The following is a 21719-nucleotide window of genomic DNA, read 5'->3' as shown; positions in this document are numbered from 1 at the left end:
ATATTTATCAGCTCCACACAAGCCTTCGCTTTTATGGCCTCCTGTGAGCTTTGACCCCCTAAGCATTAAAGCTTCTCCCCCGCCTCTGCGTAAAGACGTCTACAGTGCAGGAAACAAAGCGGTTAGAAAAAAGGCAAAACAGGTGTTTAAGTGGTGCCACTGTGTACTGTTGTGTTCTGTTTCCAGGAGCCAGATTTAATGTGCTGTTGTTAAAAATCTGACATTTGTTCTCACACTTGATGGGATCATCGCTAAAAACAAGGAAATAAACTTTTTTTTTAGATGGTAATAGGGAGGCAGGTCTAAACTTGGTGTTTATAAACAGGGTAAATTATAATCCTGGTCACTTTTTAAAGTAAGGTGTCATTCCAGGTAGAGTGTGTGAGTTTTTCCTGCCCTGCCCTCCCTCTGCCTCACTGCAGTTGTTCATTAACAAAAGGAGACCAGCCTGTACTAAGGTGGACGATTAAAGAACTCGGTCTTTACCAAGAGGAACATAACAGCTGTTATTTCTTTTCTTTTTGGTCTTCAATCTCGATATTCTGAATTTACTGAAAGTTTTGGGGGCCGGATCTTACACAAAACTTCTCTTACCTGGATTCTTGGCATCGGATCAGGAGAGCGACTTCTTTTTGGTTACTGCAGAGATGTGCTGACTTCTGTTTTTGAACTTTTGTCATCAGTGGGGAAGATATGTCGTGCTTCCAGCATCCTGTTTACCTGAGCAGAGGTCTCTATTTTTGACATCTATACTAGAGCCAAAAATTCAGAGGCAAAAATGAAAGTCTCAGTGATCAGGATGTCCAGTTTACTTTACCTGGGCGTACTTACGCTCGCCATGGTCGCCAGTGACATGATTGATGACTGTTTGAATTCAAACCGTTCTTACTACATGAATATTGTACTGCTGGAGGACAACACTTATGAATGGAGCATGCCACTTGTGAAGGCGGCCGTGGAACAAGCTATTCTAGCTGACAAGCAGGAGAACGATAAGTATGGTATGGACAGATAGATACCCAACAGAAAAAACACACAAAACAAAACACATCAGGCTCGAAGAACAACAAGAAGGGTATCAATATATACAGCAGTATCTTAAAAGTCTCTCTGCGAATGCATTAACCTACACAAAACATACTTTACTGTCAACTTTCACACTTAGCTTAAAAATTAAAAATTAAAAAACTGGACTGCTTGGTTTTTGTTTGCCTAGTCTAAAAGTATGACATTTATGTATGACTATTATCTTATTTTCACATGAAATTGTATTTATCATAGGTTAAAAAGATATAACATATAAATACATTTTTCTCAAGCTGCCTGCAGATAGATATAAAAGATACCTCTTTCTAGGTCCTTTTACTGTGTGTACAAGGCGAGGCTAAAATAGTCGGGTCCCGCAAGGAAACCATTAAAGTAGCTTTTAAAAGTGTTCTGTGTATTTGAATCATTCTTCCAGGAATCTGTCTCACTGATGTTTGACCAGTGTTTTACTGCTTGTGCGTGTTTACCACGAAAAAGTTAAATACATCATTAACTTGTGGTTTATGTACCAAATCATATGTCACTTTCGCTGTTGTTAAATAGTTCAAGGTTGCTCGTTTTATTACTAAAAGGACTGATGCAAGATTTCTGCAGTCAATGCCAACAGAAGGACAAAAGATGACTCACGGTTCTCAGGAATGTTTAATAGCTACCCGTAACACCATTCGACTCTGATCCTGTACTCCGTCACACACAACCTTGGCTGTGCTGTTAACAGCGGAGCCAGAGCTGCTCTGGTGGACAAAAGCATTTGTTATGATGCTATTTTAAGTAATTTTTAGCATTTTATTCTGTAGGGGAAAAACATATTGACAGATATGATACAAATGAAACTAATTTAGAGATTTAAATATGTTATGTTTAGATATGTTATTTAAACATATCTGCTGTATCTGTTATTAAGGGACCCTTTAAAAAAAAATGTTACTGTTCTTCCTGCTTCTGATGCAAATTCAACCATTAGACCTATTTTTGCCAGTGTCAGACTAATCTAATCTCATTGTTTTCCGACATTCATAACTCTTATCAATTTGTTTTCCATGACTCAAGGTTTAGACTTCACTTTGACTGCTAACTTCAATGGGTTCAACACCAACTTGTACAAGCGGCAGGGCTGCGGGAGCAGCACGTGCGAGGGGTTGACAATACTCAAGAAACTAAACGTAAGTGTGGTTACTTGCTTAAACATAGTGGGCACAATCAGACATAACACTTTCTGATGTGATTTTCTTGTTCCTAAAGCCCCTGAGTTTTTTTAAAGCCTTTGTTTTAGATCTTGTAAATAGGTCTGAGGGGTTTTTGCAGTTCTGCAACTACTGATGGTTTGAGGTTGTTATGCTTAAATTGGCTTGTAACTGGCATCATTACACACAGCAGGACAGTTCTAGTTGTAAACATGAACTTAACATCGTGAATGGACATTTTCATTTCTTGGGGATGCATGAAAATATTATTTCTAAAACATCATCAGTAGAAAACAAAGAAATCAGTGATGACCTCAGCTCTCTGTAGACTTTTTCCATAAATGTCACCACTGTTATTCGTCATAATTCAAATAATAATAATAGTAATATTTATATTTGATTTGTAAAATAACCTTTCCTCATATATGAACAAAAGTAATGGGACATCTACATGTTACATCTAGAGAAGGTGCCATGAAGCTCCCGGTGGACAGTTTTTATGCTGATGTTAATGCCAGAAGGGATTGGGAACTCTTTTGCTCCCTAAATGCTTCCACTTTGCAATAAAAACACTTACATCTGATCATAGAGGATCTAGGAGGGAAGAAATTTATGAACTGACTTCTTGCAATGATGGCATCCTATTACAGTGGCACGTCTGAATTCAGCGAGCTCTTTAGAACAACCCACTCTTTCGTCAGTGATTGTAAAGGCAGACAGAATGACCCAATACTTTTGCCCATTTTATGTACCAAAAAGTCATACAGTATAGACCTCAGGTAAACAACAGTCAGTATATAAGGTCTGCAGCTTGGAGATATTATCTGACAAGTGTCCAGTGTCAGACGAGCAGAGATTTGAGAGGAAGGGGGCAGAAGTGAAAGAGATCAGAGAAATACTGAAATATTTTTCTGAGTGGTGTTGGGGGCAGGATGACTTGATGACTTGTGCTTGATGCCACAGACTCATTGATTATGTGAAGATGATACTGCCATCACTTGCAAGAGATTAAACTATGAGCTTTGTTTGGTTTAGATTGGAAGGTAACTGTGTGCATCGGTCACAGAGGCAGCTGAGCTAAAGAGGAAGTTTACCAGAGGGTTTGGTGATATAGAAGTTATGATACTTATAAATTAGTGGAATGTCAAGATACAAGTATCACCACAAACACCAGGCTAAATAGAAGCACAGTGCAATGTAGACAAAGCATGCCACATAGTGAACTCAGTCAGTGCAGCTGACATTAGGCCAAACAGCTGATACTGCTTCCTCCAGCACAGTCAAGAGCAACAGATTTGTCCAATTTTACTGGGGACTAATGAAATGGATTTGGGGAAATATTGCAAAATTACAGAGCTAGGAGGAATTGAAGCAAAAAGACTAAATGCAAGTACTAGACTGTGAAGTAACTGCTCTGAAGTTCATTTTCCTTAATGCAGTTGTAACTTTCTTCAGGCTAATGGTGAAGTTGGATGTGTCATGCTGGGGCCTTCCTGCACATATGCCACCTATCAGTTAGTAGAGTAAGTATGGATCTTTTTCTTTTACTTTCAGGAGATTTTTTAATTCATGAGTTTTTAATTTTTGCCCGTTTGTTTTTCTCCAGTGAAAACATTGGTCTGCGTTTAACCATTCCCATCATCTCTGCTGGAAGTTTTGGCCTCTCTTGTGACTACAAGCCTAAACTAACCCGAATTCTGCCTCCAGCACGAAAGATCTGTGACTTTTTCCTTCACTTTATGAATGAAACTCTGCCATTCAAGGAGCCGTGGAGCCGATTCTACGTCTATAAGAAAACCAACAATGCATCTGAGGACTGCTTCTGGTGAGCCAAACTCAAGTGATTATGGATAAGATCTGTTGTTTCATTTGTACTCCAGCATAAACCAGCTTTTTGATTTGTTTCATTGCTTTGCCACAGGTATATCAACGCACTGACGGCACAAAATAACAAGTTTATGCTGGGCACAAACACAGAGCCAATTCATGGAGAGGAGGGCCTGAAAAAATTGTTCCAGTCTCCGAAAAGACACAGCAACAGTGAATATATATATTTTTGTCTGTTTTTGAGAATTTATAGTTTTTTTAATAAAGCAGAAAATGCCTTGGTCCTCTGGGGATTTCATTGTAAGTTGATTATTTAAGCAGTAGTCAAGACTGAAAGAGCTGAACAACCAGTAGTCTGACTGAAGAAGTGCACAAAGACAGCTGAAGAATTTTCCTTCTTGCTTACTGTAAAACTGATTTATTTCTTTCAGTTTTAATCTTATGTGGGAACACTGATGAGATGATTTCAGTAAAGGAGCTGGTGGGCCAGATTCCCAAAGACTTCCTGTTTATTCTCATAGATGTGTACAAGTAAGCCTGGACATGAATTTATTGTTTCACATATGCACTGCTACCACAATGTTTTTATTAAGTGGGAATCAAGAAATCTTAATACTAAGAAACTATTTTCCTTCATTCAGCCCTGATTATTATTTAAACACCACATCTTCTGCGGGTATGGAAAGTGTCTTAGTGGTCACTCTGCCGCAGAGAAACTACACCTCTGGCTCTTCATTCAATGAAACGGTGAGTCGCACCTCAAGTTTAGAAAGAAGACCACATGAAGTAACTGCTCGGTCTTTTATCGTCCATTCTTTCGTGCAGATAAATGATTATGTGGCTGGATATCATGATGGGACTCTGCTGTTTGGTAAAGCACTCAGAGAGAGGATGCTCAGCATGCAAAAATACAACGGGACCGACAATGGCTCTCTGGGTGACAACCCATTTGGAAACATCTCATTTTATGGTGCGTATGACCAGAGATAACACAGCTGGAGGCAGAATGCCGGAGGACTGTGATAAGCAGTATCCGGGAGGACACCATACCTATTCAAGTAGCTGAAATAAGAAGGATGAGTTAAACATTCTTTTATTTTATGCCCACAAGATTGATGTTGCTTAGATCAACGTTTGACTGCAGCTGAGGAACAAAGATGGCTTTCACATTAAAACACAACCGCCGTCTCTTTTTTAAATTCTGCTGCTCTGTGTTGAGGTTTTGGATGCTATCATACAACAAAACCAATCATACCTGAAGATGACTTCAGATGACTTTGAAAGGATAAAGAGATTTTCATTGCTTGTTTTTTCTTCAAGTTAATATTTACTGCAGTTCAGCTCACTGTAATGTGGAGATTGTCCTCCAAGATACAGAGTATGAGATCAAAGTGAGTATTTACAGCCCTTGATCTTTTGTTTTATGGTAACTTTTATTGTTTTCTGGCTAACTCTTATCCTGCCCTCTTACTTGTACCCAAGTAAAAGGGTCAGTCGGTCTTCTGGATTTTTCTTTATGGTTAAAAGGTACAGGTATGAAAACGATTCCATTGTGATTTATTTTTCTGTACCGACTACAGCAATAATGGGATGCCACAGACTGTATATAAAAGATGGATGAGTCACCATAAGGTCACCTGCTTCTGGGCTCAGTTTTATGAAGCCTGCATGTCAGGGGTTTTGGAAAATGGCTTCTTTTTTTGTAGCCAGAAGTGATTGTCACCTCTTGATTTCTACATGGAGGTTTGATTTGTTCTACGCTTGTATGAAAATACACATGCTTTCTGTCATTACTGGAGTCACAAATAAACAGCTTTTCAATTGTTTAATTCACATAACTGTTGTTTGTTATATATAACGTTAGGAATCTATCAGGGCAGGACAGTGGCACGGTGGTGAGCACTGTTCCCTCACAGCAAGAAGGTCCTGAGTTCATTTCAACCATCAGGGCGGGGTCTTTCTGTTTGCGTGGGTTCTCTACGGGCACTCCGGCTTCCGCCCACAGTCCAAAGACATGTAGTCATGTGAGGGGTTAGGTTAATTGGTAACTCTAAACTGCCCATAGGTGTGAATGGTTGTCTGTCTCTATGCGTTATGAGTTATGTGTATCCTGCCTCTACCAATCAATTTTATTTACAGCAGTCACATGTTTTATTGTGAAAGGTAGGGCCAGGAAGAATCCCTCTTTGAACATTCATAGAACAATTTAAGTTTCACGTGTATTATTTTATGCATGTATACAATAAATCAAGTTTCCACTTATGAAAGTGTTACCGTCGTCAGCAGTCAAAGCAGCCACATCCTGAACTTTACGTTTTAACAAAATACAAATGGATGAGTAGTTTTTGGGCTTTTAAACATGGGAGTCTATAAGGATTGAGTCACTTTAGGAGACAACCTCCAGTGGCCACTCCAGGAGCAGCAGTTCTTGCCACCCTAATCATTACTTTAATTTTTCGAGTAGTGCTTTTTGTAATTTGTGTGTGATTTATCTGTTAATCCGTTCAGCTGGCAATAATTTTGATTGGAGTATATAGAATCTCTATGTTTTGTAGTTATTGTGTAAAAAAGAAAAAACAAAGCTTCAAAAGATCAACTTTGACTTTCAGAAATGCAGATTTCTCATGTTGTATAGCTGCAATTACCTAACAGTTAATAAAGGATATAAACAGAATTTATTGATAATGAAATAATTATTTGCAGTTTTTCATGTCAAATTTTTAGGTAACATTGAGTCAAAGCATTTTTTTTAAATGAAACTTTTTGGAAAAGCATAATGCAAAAATGTTTTATTGTCTTGTTTATATGATTGTGTGTGCAAGCAGGTATGGGAGGACACTATGTGCTTGATGAATATGGGGACAGAGATGTTAACTTCTCAATCATTTACACATCAGCTAACACTGCCAAGGTGAAACCTTTGTTTATTAATCAGTTAACACTGCTGCATTAAAAGTGAATAGCTGTTTTTTTCCTTACATTTTTCCTCTCTCTCTTCCTCTGTAGTATAAAACTCTGCTATTGTTTGATACATCACTAAATAAAACCATCAATTACACCCAAAACCCCACTCTGCCGTGGGCAGGAAACAAGCTGCCTCCTGACGAGCCAAAGATGCCGGATGGTAAAACACACATGAACTTTTTGCAGAATAATTTACAGAATGATTTAATGCTTTATTCAAGGCAAAGCTCTGAATCTTCTACTCTATTCATGCATGTCTGCTTTCAGAGTTTGACATGCAGGAAATCATTGTGATTGTTCTGAGTCTCAGCGTTGTGGTGGTGACGGGAGTCGCTCTTATCTTCTACAGGTAAACTGCAGATTCATTTCCCAGTTGTGGTAGAAGAGCTGCATGTCACATTTTAGCACAAGTGCATCACTAGAGCTGAGCTGAAAAAATGAGGCAGTATTTGCCTTATTTAGGTAAAGGAGGACAGGGTAACAGCTCTGTGGCAAATACTGCCTTGTGTTTTTCAACCTGGCGCAACAACATCTTATTATGCAGTAAACATATACGATCATTTACTGCATGCTTTTTAAAAATATTTTTTTACTGACAGGCAGAACAGGAAAGAACGCTGTCTACAGAAGAAATGGTCTCACATCGAACCTCACCTGATTGGCCCTCTGGATGAGAAGGAAGTGTCTCTGAAGGTAAATGCTCTCATCAGCAAACTTTAACTCCAGATTTTATTCCCTGACTGCTGAAAAAATGCAGCTCTATGACACAGTAAGGCTTTTTTTTTGATACGCATTAAACAAGATAAATAAGATATGACTACATGAAAATGTCAGAGTATGTGCTAAATTGTTAAAGTTCAATAAAAAGTGAAACTGATGTCCAAGAGTCACACAATCCCAGGTGATAACAGATGATCTTAATGCCTCTGCAAGCTGCTTTGCAGCCCATGTTGAACATGATACACCTAGAAGGAAGGTGAATGTTAAGTCATGGATGCCTGCTCTGTTTTGGACCTGTTTGCTCAGTGATTCTTGTGTTAGAACAGGGCCATACATCTGCAGCTATCTTATTGAAAATAAAACCTGTCCTAAAATGTATGTAAAAAGCTTTCAAATCTATGGCAGTTCAAGATAAGAATGTATGTGTGTGTTTATGAAACAGATTGATGAAGATAAGAGGAAGGACAGTATATACTTCAGGCAGCGAGGCCGCTACGACAAGAAGGTATCAGCAATCCAAAAAATTGATATCTGATTTTAAAAAGATTCAAAGGGAAATGATCATGTCGGTCCTTTTCTCTGTGTTCTCCAGCCTGTAATCATGAAAGAGCTGAAAACCACAGAGGGAGACTTCACCGAGGACCAGAGGATTGAGCTCAACACTGTAAGATAACTCTGCGTTTTATCTTAGAGGTTAATAAAAGTACATAAAAAATAATTAACTCTCCCTGCCACTGTCTTCATGTTCCAGCTGCTGCGCATTGACTACTACAATCTGACCAAATTTTATGGCACAGTGAAGTTTGAATATGGTGTGTACGGTGTGTTTGAGCTGTGTCAGAGGGGCTCCCTCAGGGTAAGAGCAGAGCAACGTTCACACACTGTTTCTACCTTCATATCAGGTCCTGCTGCTGGGATTTCTGTTTGTAAATCAGTTTATCTTATCGTTTAGATTGTTTTCTAATCTGTATAACAATAAAAAAAAAAAAACACCCATGAGCACAGAAATGCACTCACCAGCCACTTCATTAGTTACACCTGCTGTTCCCAACGGTGCTCGACTGGATTGAGATTTGGTGATGTGGAGGCCGTTTGATTACAAAGTTCAAAGAACTAATTTGAGATGATTTGAGCTTTGTGTCTGCTTTTTGTCACACTGCATGCAGAAAAACAGTGGCCGCCAGCTCGAAGCCAACCGGGAGGTCGAGGCACGATGTGCCGGGAAAGCGGTGTTCCTCCCGGCTGTAGTAGGTCTCGACCTCCCGTTAGCTTCGAGCTAGTGGGTGTCAGATCTCCAAAAACGTCGGAGCTCTTTTGCAAATATGTGATGTCTTGTAAACCGAGCAGGTATCTGACGTTTACACAACTACATTCACGCCTCAAAATATCTTAAAAGTGTATTTTGTGACCCAGAAAGAGTAATATTACAACTAAGTAGCTGCCGCCATTGTTGGAGTTTTGCGAGATCTCGCAATACTTTTGCGAGCGCTCGCAATACTTATTGCGAGATCTCGCAATACTTTTGCGAGCGCTCGCAATACTTTTGCGAGATCTCGCAAAAGTCCGTCTTAATTTTTTTTTTCTCCCTAATTTTTTTTTTTTCCTCCCTAATTTTTTTTTCTCCCATGTCCCCTGGGGGGCTCCGTACATATCGGTATCGGTCCGATACTGACCTAAATTACTGGATCGGATATCTGAGAAAAATAAAAAATGTAATCCGATCCATTAAATATCACGAAAGCACCTCACAAAACTTGCAACACGCCGTAACTCACCTCAGAACGTTAGCACGTCGGAGCAGTATGCATCACGTGATAGAGCGGCTGTGGCATGCGGGACCTGTCGGTGGTCTGGATAGCATGTGGAGCTTCGCTAGCAACCCGGCATTTCATCGCCGACAAAGTTATCCCCGAGAGAAGTAAAGCAAGTGTGTAAGTCCATCTCTGAATGTTTGTAAAGCATTCCTGCGTTAAGCTTACCAAACGATATATGGAGCGACTGCCTCTTCTTGCTGCTACTTCAATCATGAAACTGCTTAATGATCAGCTGATCGGCTTTTCTGTCGCGAGTCCGTCTCTCTGGTTTGTTTTTGGCCCACTTTGCACCAGAAAGAGGAAACCAGCGGCTGAACAATTTTTGACTCTATGCTGATTTGACTTTTCAGTGCTCACATAGTTCACAGTGACTTTGATGTTCACTTGTTGATAAGTTATGGACACTCAGTGTTTAAAGAACACTTACAGTGTGTATGAATGCATATGATTCAGACTCTCTCACACACAGACTTGTTTCAGTTTCCAAAAATGCTAAAACCTGAATTTGCTCATGTTTTCCCCCCCAGTACATTCTCAGTGACAGGATCTCTTACCCAGATGAAACATTCATGGATATGGAGTTTAAAATATCAGTCATGTATGACATAGCAAAGGTATTGTTTCTTTAAGTTGCCTTTCTGAGTATGTGATTTATTAAATGCTTTCTTTTATTTTTATTTTGCCTGTTTTCTTTTGGGTAACTGGTTTGTTTTTAAATACCACATTTAAAGCACCTCCAGCACATATTTTGTTTCAACAACATATAATTTCAGGATTTTCTTAAGAGAAAAAACAACCAGAACACATGATAAAAAATTGTTGAAATAGCAAATAATAACCACTGCTCTGCTGTATATATTCGATAGGGCATGTCATATCTCCACTCAAGCAATATTGCAGTCCACGGCCGCCTCAAGTCCTCCAACTGTGTTGTCGACAACCGTATGGTGGTCAAGATCACTGACTTTGGCTGCAACACCATGCTAAATACAGGAAAAGGTAAGCTTTAAAAAAATGTTATCAGTGTGGCTGAGTATTGATCTAAGCTCTGAGATCATCGTTTTCTCCTAAAAGCTCCTGCTGAGTTAGAATCCTGCTCTGTTCTGAGTGTTTGTGTGAGAGTTTTGAGTGTTTGAAGCTTTTGGAGTGTATTTCTTGATTTTAATTTAATCATATCATTTCTTGACTTAGAGAGTTTAACTGGGTTAATTGTGTTTTATATGCTTGGGTTGTATCATCCTTCTCTAATGAGGGTTGCCAGCATGGGTTAGACTGACGGCTCTCTAATGGTCATTGTTGCCTTGCTCTTGCTTTACCTGTTGGTTGAGCTTGGGATGACATGTCTGTGGTCAGGTGAGCACAGTGATGTGGTGGTTAGCACCGTCACATCACAGCATCAGCCAACCTCCCCGTTGGCTGTGGCCATTCTGTGCAGGGTTTGCCTCTTCTCCCTCTGATTGCATGGGTTTGCTCCTGGTATTCTGACTTCCTTGAATAATAATCCTCCCCTCATAAACTGTCCAGGATTTATGTTAATCAAATATAAACATTAGCTTAACTAAAGCAACGATATGACTGGTTTGGCCTCCGACATTACCTTACGGCGACTGCAATGCATGACTAAATCATGCATTGCAGTCACTAAATCACTAAATCAGCTTTTCTTGTTAGTTTTTCTCTGACTTCTGAAGTCAGTGTGAGGAAAAAAGACTGGGAAGGAAAAACAAATTAGTTTTCTGGCAGCAAACTGGCACAAAACACACAACAATTATAAAAGGTATAAACTAGGAAAAAAAAACAGCTTTTAATTCAGAGAGTTATTTTAAAGTACTCTCAGGAGTTAAATAGGCTACTAATGAAATCAGAACACAGAATTTTTAACTGAAGAACAACGTGACACTATTGTATTGCTGTAGAACCTCTACAGTAGCTGTAGACACAAAAAAAAAAAATGCAAAATTTCTTTGGGTAAGACTCCATCCTGTTTTGGAGGGGGCAGGGTCTGATCGACTTTCGGAGCCACATAGCAGAATTTTGCTATTTGGCTGCGACACATAGCAGCAGCATCTCTATCATAAACAGCAATCACCTTGGTTTTAAATGGCGTCCATGTTACTTCACAGAGTAGCATAGATGCTATTTTAAAGTTCTCCTTGACCAGCCAGACATAGACTTTTTTTCACCAGTGGATTCTCCACACTTGGACAATTGTTTTAAAAAACAAAAGAGATTGCTCTCATTTGTAAGGGTTGTAACAGTAACACTGCCGAGGAGCTTCTACTCCATGACCCAGGACCTTGTAACAGCAGTGGCGGGTCTGAGGTCTGCAGGGAAGCAGAAAATGCAGCCAGGCTGGCTCAGGAAACTGGGGTGAGGTCTCAGTAACTTCTGTAGAGGCTGCTGGATAAAGTCAGGATTGTTTGGCCTGTTAGATGTAATCAGGACTCATTCTGCAGGTAAACAGTTAATCTCTTTGCCTGACTTTCCATCATTGCTGAAGGATCACTATTATTATCTTTTCAAACACATCAACTATGAATAGTCAGAGGTGTTGCTTTGTCTACTGTACCTGTAATAGGCTTCAGGGGCAGCTGGAGATCCCTGTACAAAGCTCCCATAGAGACACACAGTAAGGATCTCCAATAGAGAGTCACTATCTGTTTCTGTCAGGCTGAGGAAATATTGCACCGCCTGTGGCTTGGCTGTCAAAGACTAGCTAACCTTTTTCTTTGCTCCAGCAGCAGCTCACTGGGTTACGTGTAATTTCAGATAAGTCTTCTTATTTTTTGTTCAAAGTACTGCAAGACAGCGGAGGAAGATATGTCTGACGAACATTCTAATAAGCCAGGCTAAGATGAGCACTGGCTACAAGGGGAAGTCAGATGAAGGGGGCTGACTTTGTAAATGCTGAACTTATGTTCAGGGTTAGGGTAGCTGCAGATTTAAACATAGAATTAATATATTTGAAAAATGTGTCTGACATTGAAAGGTGTGATTCTGATTGGTGAAAGTAACTGATGATAAACTGATGTTGCTGGTTTTCTGTCCAATCAGATTTGTGGACCGCCCCGGAGCATCTTCGTAAATTTGGGGTGTCTCCAAAAGGCGATGTCTACAGCTATGCCATCATTGCCCATGAGATTGTTATGAGACAAGCCCCTTTCTACACAGAGTACTGCACTGATGTTAGAGGTAGGCCACCATTATACAGCCATAAACAGCAGAACTGAAAAAATGTATTTCTGTCTTTGTCAGTCGGTTTTCGTTGATTTAAAGACCATTTTACACATACAAGATGCAAAATTCGGCACACTGTGAAACACAGAGGTCACAGAGTAACGTGTGTCCCATACTTATCTTGTTTAACTGACCGCTGTGCAAACCCACAGAGAAGATCTACAGATTGCAGCATCCTATCGGGCACAATGTCTTCAGACCTGACCTGAACTTTGAGGGTGTGTCAGACAGAGAGATTGAGGTAAAAAAAAAAAGCCTTTCAAACGCAAAGGAGCTGTTACAGCAACACACCCTGATTCTTATAGAGTTTATAAAGTTATATGGATCCATTCAACTAAATGAAGTATATAAAAAACACTTTCCTCTTCTTTTTTTTCTTTGTGTTTTTTATGCGTGTTTTGTGTGTATCTCTGTGTCTATACAGCTGTACACACTGATAAAGAATTGCTGGGAGGAAGACCCAGAACGGAGGCCAGATTTTAAAAGAATCGAGTTAACGCTTGGAAATATTTTCAGGTAGATTCCCATTGTGTGTTTCTTCGGTGTGGCTTCGATTCATTTTTATAACTTGACACATTCCGAACTAACTGCCAAACACCTCACCTCAAAGACCCAAGTGAGGAGGTTTTCCTCAAAAATACGTCTTTCTGTCATATTCTCTTAAATGAAGAGCAGTAAGTAGCAGTAACAGCTGATATGGTGATATAAAACATTTTTGATCTGATGCAGTAACCTCCATAACCAAGCCACAGAGACGTACATGGACAACCTGATCCGTCGTCTGCAGATGTACTCCAGGACTTTGGAGAAGCTCGTGGAGGAGAGAACGGCTTTGTACAAAGCTGAGAGGGACAGAGCGGATCGCCTCAACTTTATGCTTCTTCCTGGGTGGGTTTTTACACTCAGCTGACTCAGAGGCATCTGACACCAGGAACTTTCAAGTCTGCATTCTCCTCCTCATTACAGTGTTTCTGTATATGTTGTGCTGATTATAGTGTTGCACACCACATATGTAAAAATTAGAGATGGACCGATCCGATATTACGTATCTACGGAGCCCCCCAGGGGACATGGGAGAAAAAAAAAATTACGGAGGAAAAAAAAAATAATTAGGGAGGAAAAAAAAAATAATTAGGGAGGAAAAAAAAAAAATTAGGGAGGAAAAAAAAATTAAGACGGACTTTTGCGAGATCTCGCAAAAGTTTTAGCCGCATTCTTCGGAGGCCGCCAGCTCGAAGCCGATCGGGAGGTCGAGGCACGATGTGCCGGGAAAGCGGTGTTCCTCCCGGCTGTAGTAGGTCACGAAAGCAACTCAAAACTTGCAACACGCCGTAACTCACCTCAGAACGTTAGCACGTCGGAGCAGTATGCATCACGTGATAGAGCGGCTGTGGCATGCGGGACCTGTCGGTGGTCTGGATAGCATGTGGAGCTTCGCTAGCAACCCGGCATTTCATCGCCGACAAAGTTATCCCCGAGAGAAGTAAAGCAAGTGTGTAAGTCCATCTCTGAATGTTTGTAAAGCATTCCTGCGTTAAGCTTACCAAACGATATATGGAGCGACTGCCTCTTCTTGCTGCTACTTCAATCATGAAACTGCTTAATGATCAGCTGATCGGCTTTTCTGTCGCGAGTCCGTCTCTCTGGTTTGTTTTTGGCCCACTTTGCACCAGAAAGAGGAAACCAGCGGCTGAACAACAGCAGCACGTTTAAGCTTGATCAGCTGTTGTTAGAATGTATTTAATATTACTTTCTACTCGAGGATCTTTTTCTACGTAGCTGACGGCTGGTAACTGTGCAGGGGCGGATCTAGCAAGTTTAGCCAGGGGGCCCGATAGGGCATTAACAGGGAAAAGGGGGCACAAAGACATACTTTTCTTTCTTATTCTCATTTAAAATGTCTAGCTTTTAATAAATAATTATCCGAATCTTACACCCAAAGTTTTAATTTGATGTAAAATGAATAGAAGTCAATTACTGTATATAGTGACTATTAAGTCTAATATATATACCCTAGTAAGCTATAGTACTTTTTCCTTTGGGAAGGTACCATCTGTGCAGTCTGCAATTTTGTTGAAGAAAGATGTTGAATCTATTTAATATTTCTTGAAAAATAGTTGATTTCTGTGCATTTTTTTTTCACACTGCATCAAATTAAGGTTGATTACGTTGATTAAGCATCATGAGGTGGAGCGTGAGGGGTGGTTCCCTATTTTTTATTTATTTATTTTTGTTGTTGCTGGGAGTTGGAACCCTATTAGTTAGGTTGCTTAATATTTACGCTAAGTACTCTTTAAAATACCAGAATAGGGAGGATGGTGTAGGTTTAAGTTTATTAGATTGATCAGTATTGCTGAACTATGAAATTTTTTTTTTTGCATATAGGTATAACAGAATAGCTTTAGTGTAGTTGTTGTTTTAAACTTGAGTATGAACTTATACAAAATGCAGCAAGATATTTAAAAAAAAAACAGTTTTGTTGATTAAAAAACACTATATCGGATTCATATCGGTATCGGCAGATATCCAAATTTGTGATATCGATATCAGTATCGGACATAAAAAAGTGGTATCGTGCCATCTCTAGTAAAAATAAGCAGGTTTAGCAGCAGCAGGCAGTGGTTTTGTTTAAAAAAACAAACCCCTCTAAATATCCACCTGTTTAGGGACATAGGTTATGCAGATTTACACTATTTATGAATACTGATATTAATAATGTTATCAAATATAACACATGTATCATAACATATAAACATAATATAATTATAACAAATTTTCAATCATAATCAGTGATTGGTAATTGGAGTATTTTGTAATACAATACCTGGCAAAATCTATAGAATCACCACACTTCATTCTTTTATTTGTTTTTGTAGAAGAAAAAATATTAAGAAGTATTAAAAACACTTAATACTTTGTTGCACAGCATCCAGCTTTTATAATGGTCAGAATTATATCAGGCTTGGGGTTTACTATTGAAAAATCATATTGTCCATCAAACTGCTTCCAACTTTTTGAGGTCAGAAATAAGTTGCTAGGTCAGCTTTGTAGGGAGGAGGCTTGTTGTTGTCCATTTTTTGTTGTTCATTAATTTTTATTTGGATAGAGATACAGACCTTTTCCTTTGATTGCCTTTCAGCAAGAAAAGATTTAGCATTCGTTGCGCTGTAACAAGATGGATTATCATCCTCAAAGTGACTTTGCCATCACAAATCTAATCATGAATTTGATTGTACACTTGTGTATTTACTGTTGAAGTAATGACCGCCGTCTCTTCTGGGCATTCTATCTGACTATGCAGCCTTATAACTGCATAGTCATGACCAGTGTTGGTCAAGTTACTTGAAAAAAGTAATCAGTAACTAATTACTGATTACTTCCCCAAAAAAGTAATCCCGTGACTTTACTGATTACTTATTTTCAAAAGTAATTAATTACTTAGTTACTTTTTAAAAACACGATTTACAACCTGAATAGGTGATAAAGCGATAGATCTTTCAGCCCAATTCTACTTTTTCTACATAATCCATCATACAAAATGTAATCAAATGGAAAAGTCTCTTTTTAAAACTTGTTTTATTAGTTTTAATCTTTTAACTTTATGCATCAAGCAAAAAATAAATTATATGCAACATTCTCTGACTTGAAGAAATTTGTTTAACATTTAAACCTATTTTCTGCACATTCCAGCACATAAAATAAAAATATTTTTTGTGTTTACACTCAGTCTTTCAAATAGATGCAAGTAAAACACAGCTGAAAATAAATAAAATCAAAGACTAGCGGTCCTGTTGCTCTATTTTCACCTGTAAAGCAGGAGTGGGGTGGTTTGCCCTGGTGCAGGTGTGCCGCAGCGGTCAGTGGAAGAATCCGCGAGTTTCTCTGTCAATTTCCCATTACGTCATTGCGCACTCGGTGCTTGTTTAAGTAATCAGATTACCCATCTCTGGTCATGACTGAGCGCAGAATTTACACTCCAGCATTTACTGCGTGTAGAGGCTGAAAACCCCCATCATGCTGTATTTGGATGTTTACATGTTGTAGTCATGTAACATTAATATATCTGACAGTAATCACATTTTCCACTCTCTCTGCGTCTCCATAGCCCAGTGGTGCGTTCCCTGAAGGAAACGGGGAGTGTGGAGCCAGAGCTGTTTGAGGAGGTCACCATCTATTTCAGTGATATTGTGGGATTCACCACCCTCTGCTACTACAGCACCCCCATGGAGGTGGTCGATATGCTCAACGAAATCTACAAGAACTTTGACAGCATTCTTGATCACCATGATGTCTACAAGGTAGCTTAGCAGGATAACAGAAATCCAGGCCTCTACTATCAAGGAGGTCACAATTTCTTTAAGCATTAATCTATCATTTCTAAGAAAGTGCTTAGGGTTAGACATAAATATTTTCTTTTTGAATAAAGACAAAGATTTTATAGATAAGTTACATTTCCATTGTCTCGTAGGTTGAAACAATAGGAGATGCTTACATGGTTGCATCCGGTTTGCCCAAACGTAACGGCAACAGGCATGCATTGGACATTGCCCACATGGCCCTGGACATCCTATCATTTGTGGGGACGTTTGAGCTGGAGCACCTGCCTGGGATTCCTCTATGGATCCGTATTGGTGTACATTCAGGTACCAGAGATTCACAATGATTTTACTATGGTCTCATCCGAATTTTGCAAAAGTTGGGATGCTGTGTAAAATCTAAATAAAGACAGAGTTCAATGATCTACAAACTTCATAAAGCCACAAATGATGTTCACAACAGAGAATAAAAAATACATCAAATGTTTAAATTGAATAAATGTAACATTTTATGAAAACTCCTGGCAACTGCTTGTTAACAGCAGCAACAAAAAGCTGGAAAAAAGAGGAGAAAATATAGAATTTCTTACCAGTAAAGATTGGCAGAGGTTCACAGATCTGCAAAGATTTTATGTCTCAAAATTATGGAACAATTTTATAATAATGGTCCTCAAAGTGAAATTGTGAAGACTTCGACAAACTGATCATCTCTACACTAGATAATATGATCACAGATTGAGATATCTGCAGTAATCTCGCCGTGCAAGGGCCAAGACTGAAAATCAATACAAAGATACTTGTGATCTTCGGACTCTCAGGCAGCGCTGCACTAAACACAGACATGATTCTGTCACTGCATGGGCTCAGCAACACTTCCAAAAATATTGTCTGTGAGCACAGCCGACCGTGCCATCTACAAATACAAACTCTATCATGTAAAAAGGAAGCCAAACGTCAACATGATGCAGGAACACTTCTGTCTATGCTAAGCCAAAACTCATTTAAAATGGACTGAGACAAAGTGAAAAAGTATTTTGTAGTCAGATGAATCCAAACATTCTTTCTTTTTTTTTCTTTTTTTTTGCAAACATGGATGTGCCACATCCTCCAGATTAAAGAGGTATAGGTATCGTCCAGCTGTTCAGCAGCAAGCACTCAGTTCATAATTGTCTATCTCTGATGTATGGGGGTGCATTAGTGGAAATATCAGTTTGCACATCCCAGAAGTCCAGCATAATTTCATGTTTGTTTATGTTCTCCTAAAAATTCTATAAACCATTAAGTTTAGACCTCTCTGTGTGTAGCCCTCAAACTCGGTTTTCCTTTGTCTGTCATGGAGCTGCTGACATCTAGTGGCCAAATAATATACGTGTAGGTTAATGTTAATTATATGCTAATAAAAAACTAAATACATTTTTTTTAAAGGAAGCATAAATTGAATCTTGTTATGTAATTGTGTCCAGGACCATGTGCAGCAGGAGTGGTGGGGAAGAAGATGCCTCGCTACTGTCTCTTTGGAGATACGGTTAACACGGCTTCACGGATGGAGTCCACAGGCCTGCGTAAGACAACCACACACATTTTACACACTCACAACACTGGCAGCTTAGGCGCTTAGCTTGAATTGGCACAAAGGGAGGGCAGATGCAAGCACAGAGTCCGATGGCTGCTTTTCACATCATCTTTCCAGCTCTGAGAATTCATGTCAGCCAGTCTACCATCAACATCCTGCAGAGGACGGACTGCAAGTTTGAGTATGAAAAACGAGGAGAGACGTATCTGAAGGTGAGCTGGGTGGTGTTGGGCTTTTTAACTTACTTATTTACTTTAAATGCCATACCACACAAACTGAGGTCACGAGTGTGTGTGAGTGTTTGTGTTTGTCTGCACTTCACCCACAGGGTAAAGGAAAAATGATGACATACTGGTTAACAGGCGTGACCGGGGGAAGTTACAACCTGCCGACGCCACCGAGCGCGTGAGTAAAGTCCTGTCAATAAAGAATTTTTACACAAACTGTTGAAGAACTCTGGTATACCCTGAACACAATACGTAAACAGTATTATGATTTAATAAATAATGTATGTTCTTTATATTATTAGATTACCACCTACTTTAAAGTGCTTCATTTGTTAATTGATAGACTAATTAACTGTAAATTTTTTAAAAAGTTACTACATGAGGATGAATTATGCGGATGTTGGCGTAATACATGCTGCCACTCAGATAACTGCTTTTCCAGCCTTGCTTGTTTTAGCGAGACAATACCAGACTACCCTGTGGACATGTTACAGTAAAAGAGTCAAACTGGTCAGCCTGAAGTTCAGACCTGGCACTCACTGAAAGTATTTTTCATATTATGAAAGAAAAAATATCACAAAGAAGGCTCCAAATTGTTGAAAACATTTTTCATCATTCGTCTGCTTGTAGGTAGTGAAATAGCTAGCTTGTCAGTCAGCTGTCCAATGACTTTTGAGCCTTTGTAATACAATAGTTTTTGTTAAACCCCTTGTTTTAAAGCTGCAAGTCTGCACTTCAGTCACATTTAAAATATTTGATCTGACAAAATTACATAATTGTGGCACAATCCAAAAAACCTATGGATCTAAGGGATGGTTCAAAGCTTGTCCGATGTTATGCACACTGAGTTCATAAAGAGCAGTTTCCCCCTTGTAATGTAGTTTTCTTTTAGACAGATTGAATATTAGATAAAATATATTGTAGGCTAGCATTTGGTTTTCAATTTATATTTTACCGTTCCACATTTTTTTTCAGAATCTGCGTGATACCTAATTTTAGTTTTACATCATTACACAACTAGAAAGTGCATTTTCTGAAGAAACTGCAGTGTGAATGCTTGAATCTGAATGTATGCACTGAAATGAATTAATTACTGAATTTAAGTTAAAAATCTTGAATGAGATAAAAAAAAAAAAAACCGAATTTAACCTGAAAACAAAAGTGCTGAACTGCTAAAAGCTGAAGGTTACACAGAAGAAGTTGGAAAAAAGCTGAAAATGTTTTAATTGTAAATTAGAAAAACCTAAGAAATGAGAAAAGAACATTTAGAGTCAGAAAACATCTGAAAGAATATTAAAAGGTCATATTCTTTGAATCACTGAATGACTAAAATGTGATCCCTCCACTTGGACCCACACAGTTTAAAAAGTTTACATCTCTGAGCTTTGAAAGACAAGATGTTGGAAAAAGAACAACGATGGCGACGTTTTGAGGGTAAAATGATGGCTTTAACACTGTGGACACAGCAGCAGTTGAAAGAGAAGTGTTTAAGATGAATCTTGGCAGAGTGAGAGAGAGAGCTCGTTAAGCAGGCAGGTGTGAGCCTGGTTGCTATAGTGACTGCACCCAAGGGCTCCATACACACGTACACAGACATGCACCTCACTTTTGCTGCTTAAAATGAACAGAAAAGTCAGGCCGAAACAAATCGCTCCCAAATGAAAAGTAAAAGTCGTATTGACGAAATTCTTTCACCGTGAGCGACAGCAATGTCTAGTCTACCTAATTCTCAGTTTTCATGTCTGTGGAGTTTATTATATGGACGTGGTGACAGTGGAAAGACACCATGCTCTTCTGATTTTCAAACGAACCTTCTGAGCCATTTTAACATTAGAGTCTATGGAAGAGTTGGAAGGAGGAGGCTGTGCATTGGTGACATTTATGAGAGAACCGTAACACCTAGGACAATAGTAAACACATTGGATGAAAGAGGACAGCCATGGCTACGTTTTGAGGGTAAAATCATACCTGTAGAGCAAACGCTGCGGACACAGCAGCAGTTTTAAAAAAGATTTTAAGATTAATTTTTTTGCTCCTCTCACTCTAGCAGTTGAGCTGCCTCACTCTAGCCCCAACATTCCGTCCCATACACACCCATTATAAACTCTGAAACGGCTGAAAAAACATCATGAAACTTAAACTGGAACTGAAGAAAAAGTATAATAGATATTGAAAAGATAAATACAAGTTGAATAGTTGAATGTCTTGTCTTCGTTTTAAAGTTTGAATGGTGGCTCTATGTCAATGTATGTGGAAGTAGATACAGTTTAAAGAGGAGGAATTTGAATGAGAATTTGAAGGGTCTCCCCATTGAAATACATTATAAATTTTTGTTAAATAAAGTTGAATAAAATAAAAAATATAAATGTTAAAAATGAGAAAAATAGAAGCAGTGTTGTCCAAAAGAATAGGAATCTAACGGTGTTTGAATGGTTTTTCTAAGTTGAACGGTTTTGAAGGAGATAGATTACAAAAAACGTACGGAATACAGAATAATAAATAAAATAGAATAAAGATTAGAAGAACAATACTGTGAATGCTTTTCAAGCATTCACACTAATAATCTAAAACAATGTTACTGTCTCAGGGAGAACTTCCAGTCGCTTCAGAAGGATCTGGCAGAGATGATCGTGTTAAGTCTGGAGAAGCGTGGAGGGGACAGCTTCAAAAAGAGGAAGACCCTGTCCACCAAAATCCGCCGGAGGGAGACCAACAGCAGCGCGCAGAGCGACAGCCTGCCAGAGTACTTCCACCTAGCTGTCACTGAGAACCCGAGCACCTACCTGTGATCATAGAAGAGCTTTCAGCAC

The 21719-nt window shown here is 39.1% G+C and overlaps 1 protein-coding gene across 1 annotated transcript; it reads left to right on the top strand.

The window, feature by feature from the left end:
* Positions 1–448: 448 nt before the first annotated feature.
* gucy2ca (guanylate cyclase 2Ca) lies at positions 449–21698 on the top strand. The gene is made up of 27 exons (XM_085403333.1): positions 449–1001; positions 2098–2210; positions 3687–3754; positions 3838–4056; positions 4153–4271; positions 4490–4589; positions 4700–4805; positions 4884–5028; positions 6884–6969; positions 7065–7182; positions 7290–7371; positions 7622–7715; positions 8185–8247; positions 8335–8406; positions 8494–8598; positions 10084–10170; positions 10423–10555; positions 12611–12748; positions 12946–13034; positions 13218–13309; positions 13523–13681; positions 16899–17091; positions 17262–17436; positions 18573–18671; positions 18800–18894; positions 19011–19087; positions 21497–21698. The coding sequence occupies exons 1-27, from the start codon at positions 779–781 to the stop codon at positions 21696–21698; spliced, it is 3252 nt and encodes a 1083-aa protein (XP_085259459.1). The 5' UTR covers positions 449–778.
* The last annotated feature ends 21 nt before the right edge of the window (positions 21699–21719 follow it).

Source organism: Rhamphochromis longiceps, linkage group LG4 (assembly GCF_057381845.1).
Source record: "Rhamphochromis longiceps isolate RC_006_pf linkage group LG4, R_longiceps_female_GT1.1, whole genome shotgun sequence".
NCBI lineage: Eukaryota > Metazoa > Chordata > Actinopteri > Cichliformes > Cichlidae > Rhamphochromis > Rhamphochromis longiceps.
This window is presented reverse-complemented; position numbering and strand designations above follow the sequence as displayed.

Excerpts from the sequence above, each read along its gene's own strand:
- gucy2ca (XM_085403333.1), top strand. The coding sequence starts at position 779 with ATGAAAGTCTCAGTGATCAGGATGTCCAGTTTACTTTACCTGGGCGTA. Across the intron at positions 1,002-2,097 it reads GCAGGAGAACGATAAGTATG|GTTTAGACTTCACTTTGACT; the intron begins GTATGGACAGAT and ends CCATGACTCAAG. Across the intron at positions 17,437-18,572 it reads CCGTATTGGTGTACATTCAG|GACCATGTGCAGCAGGAGTG; the intron begins GTACCAGAGATT and ends AATTGTGTCCAG.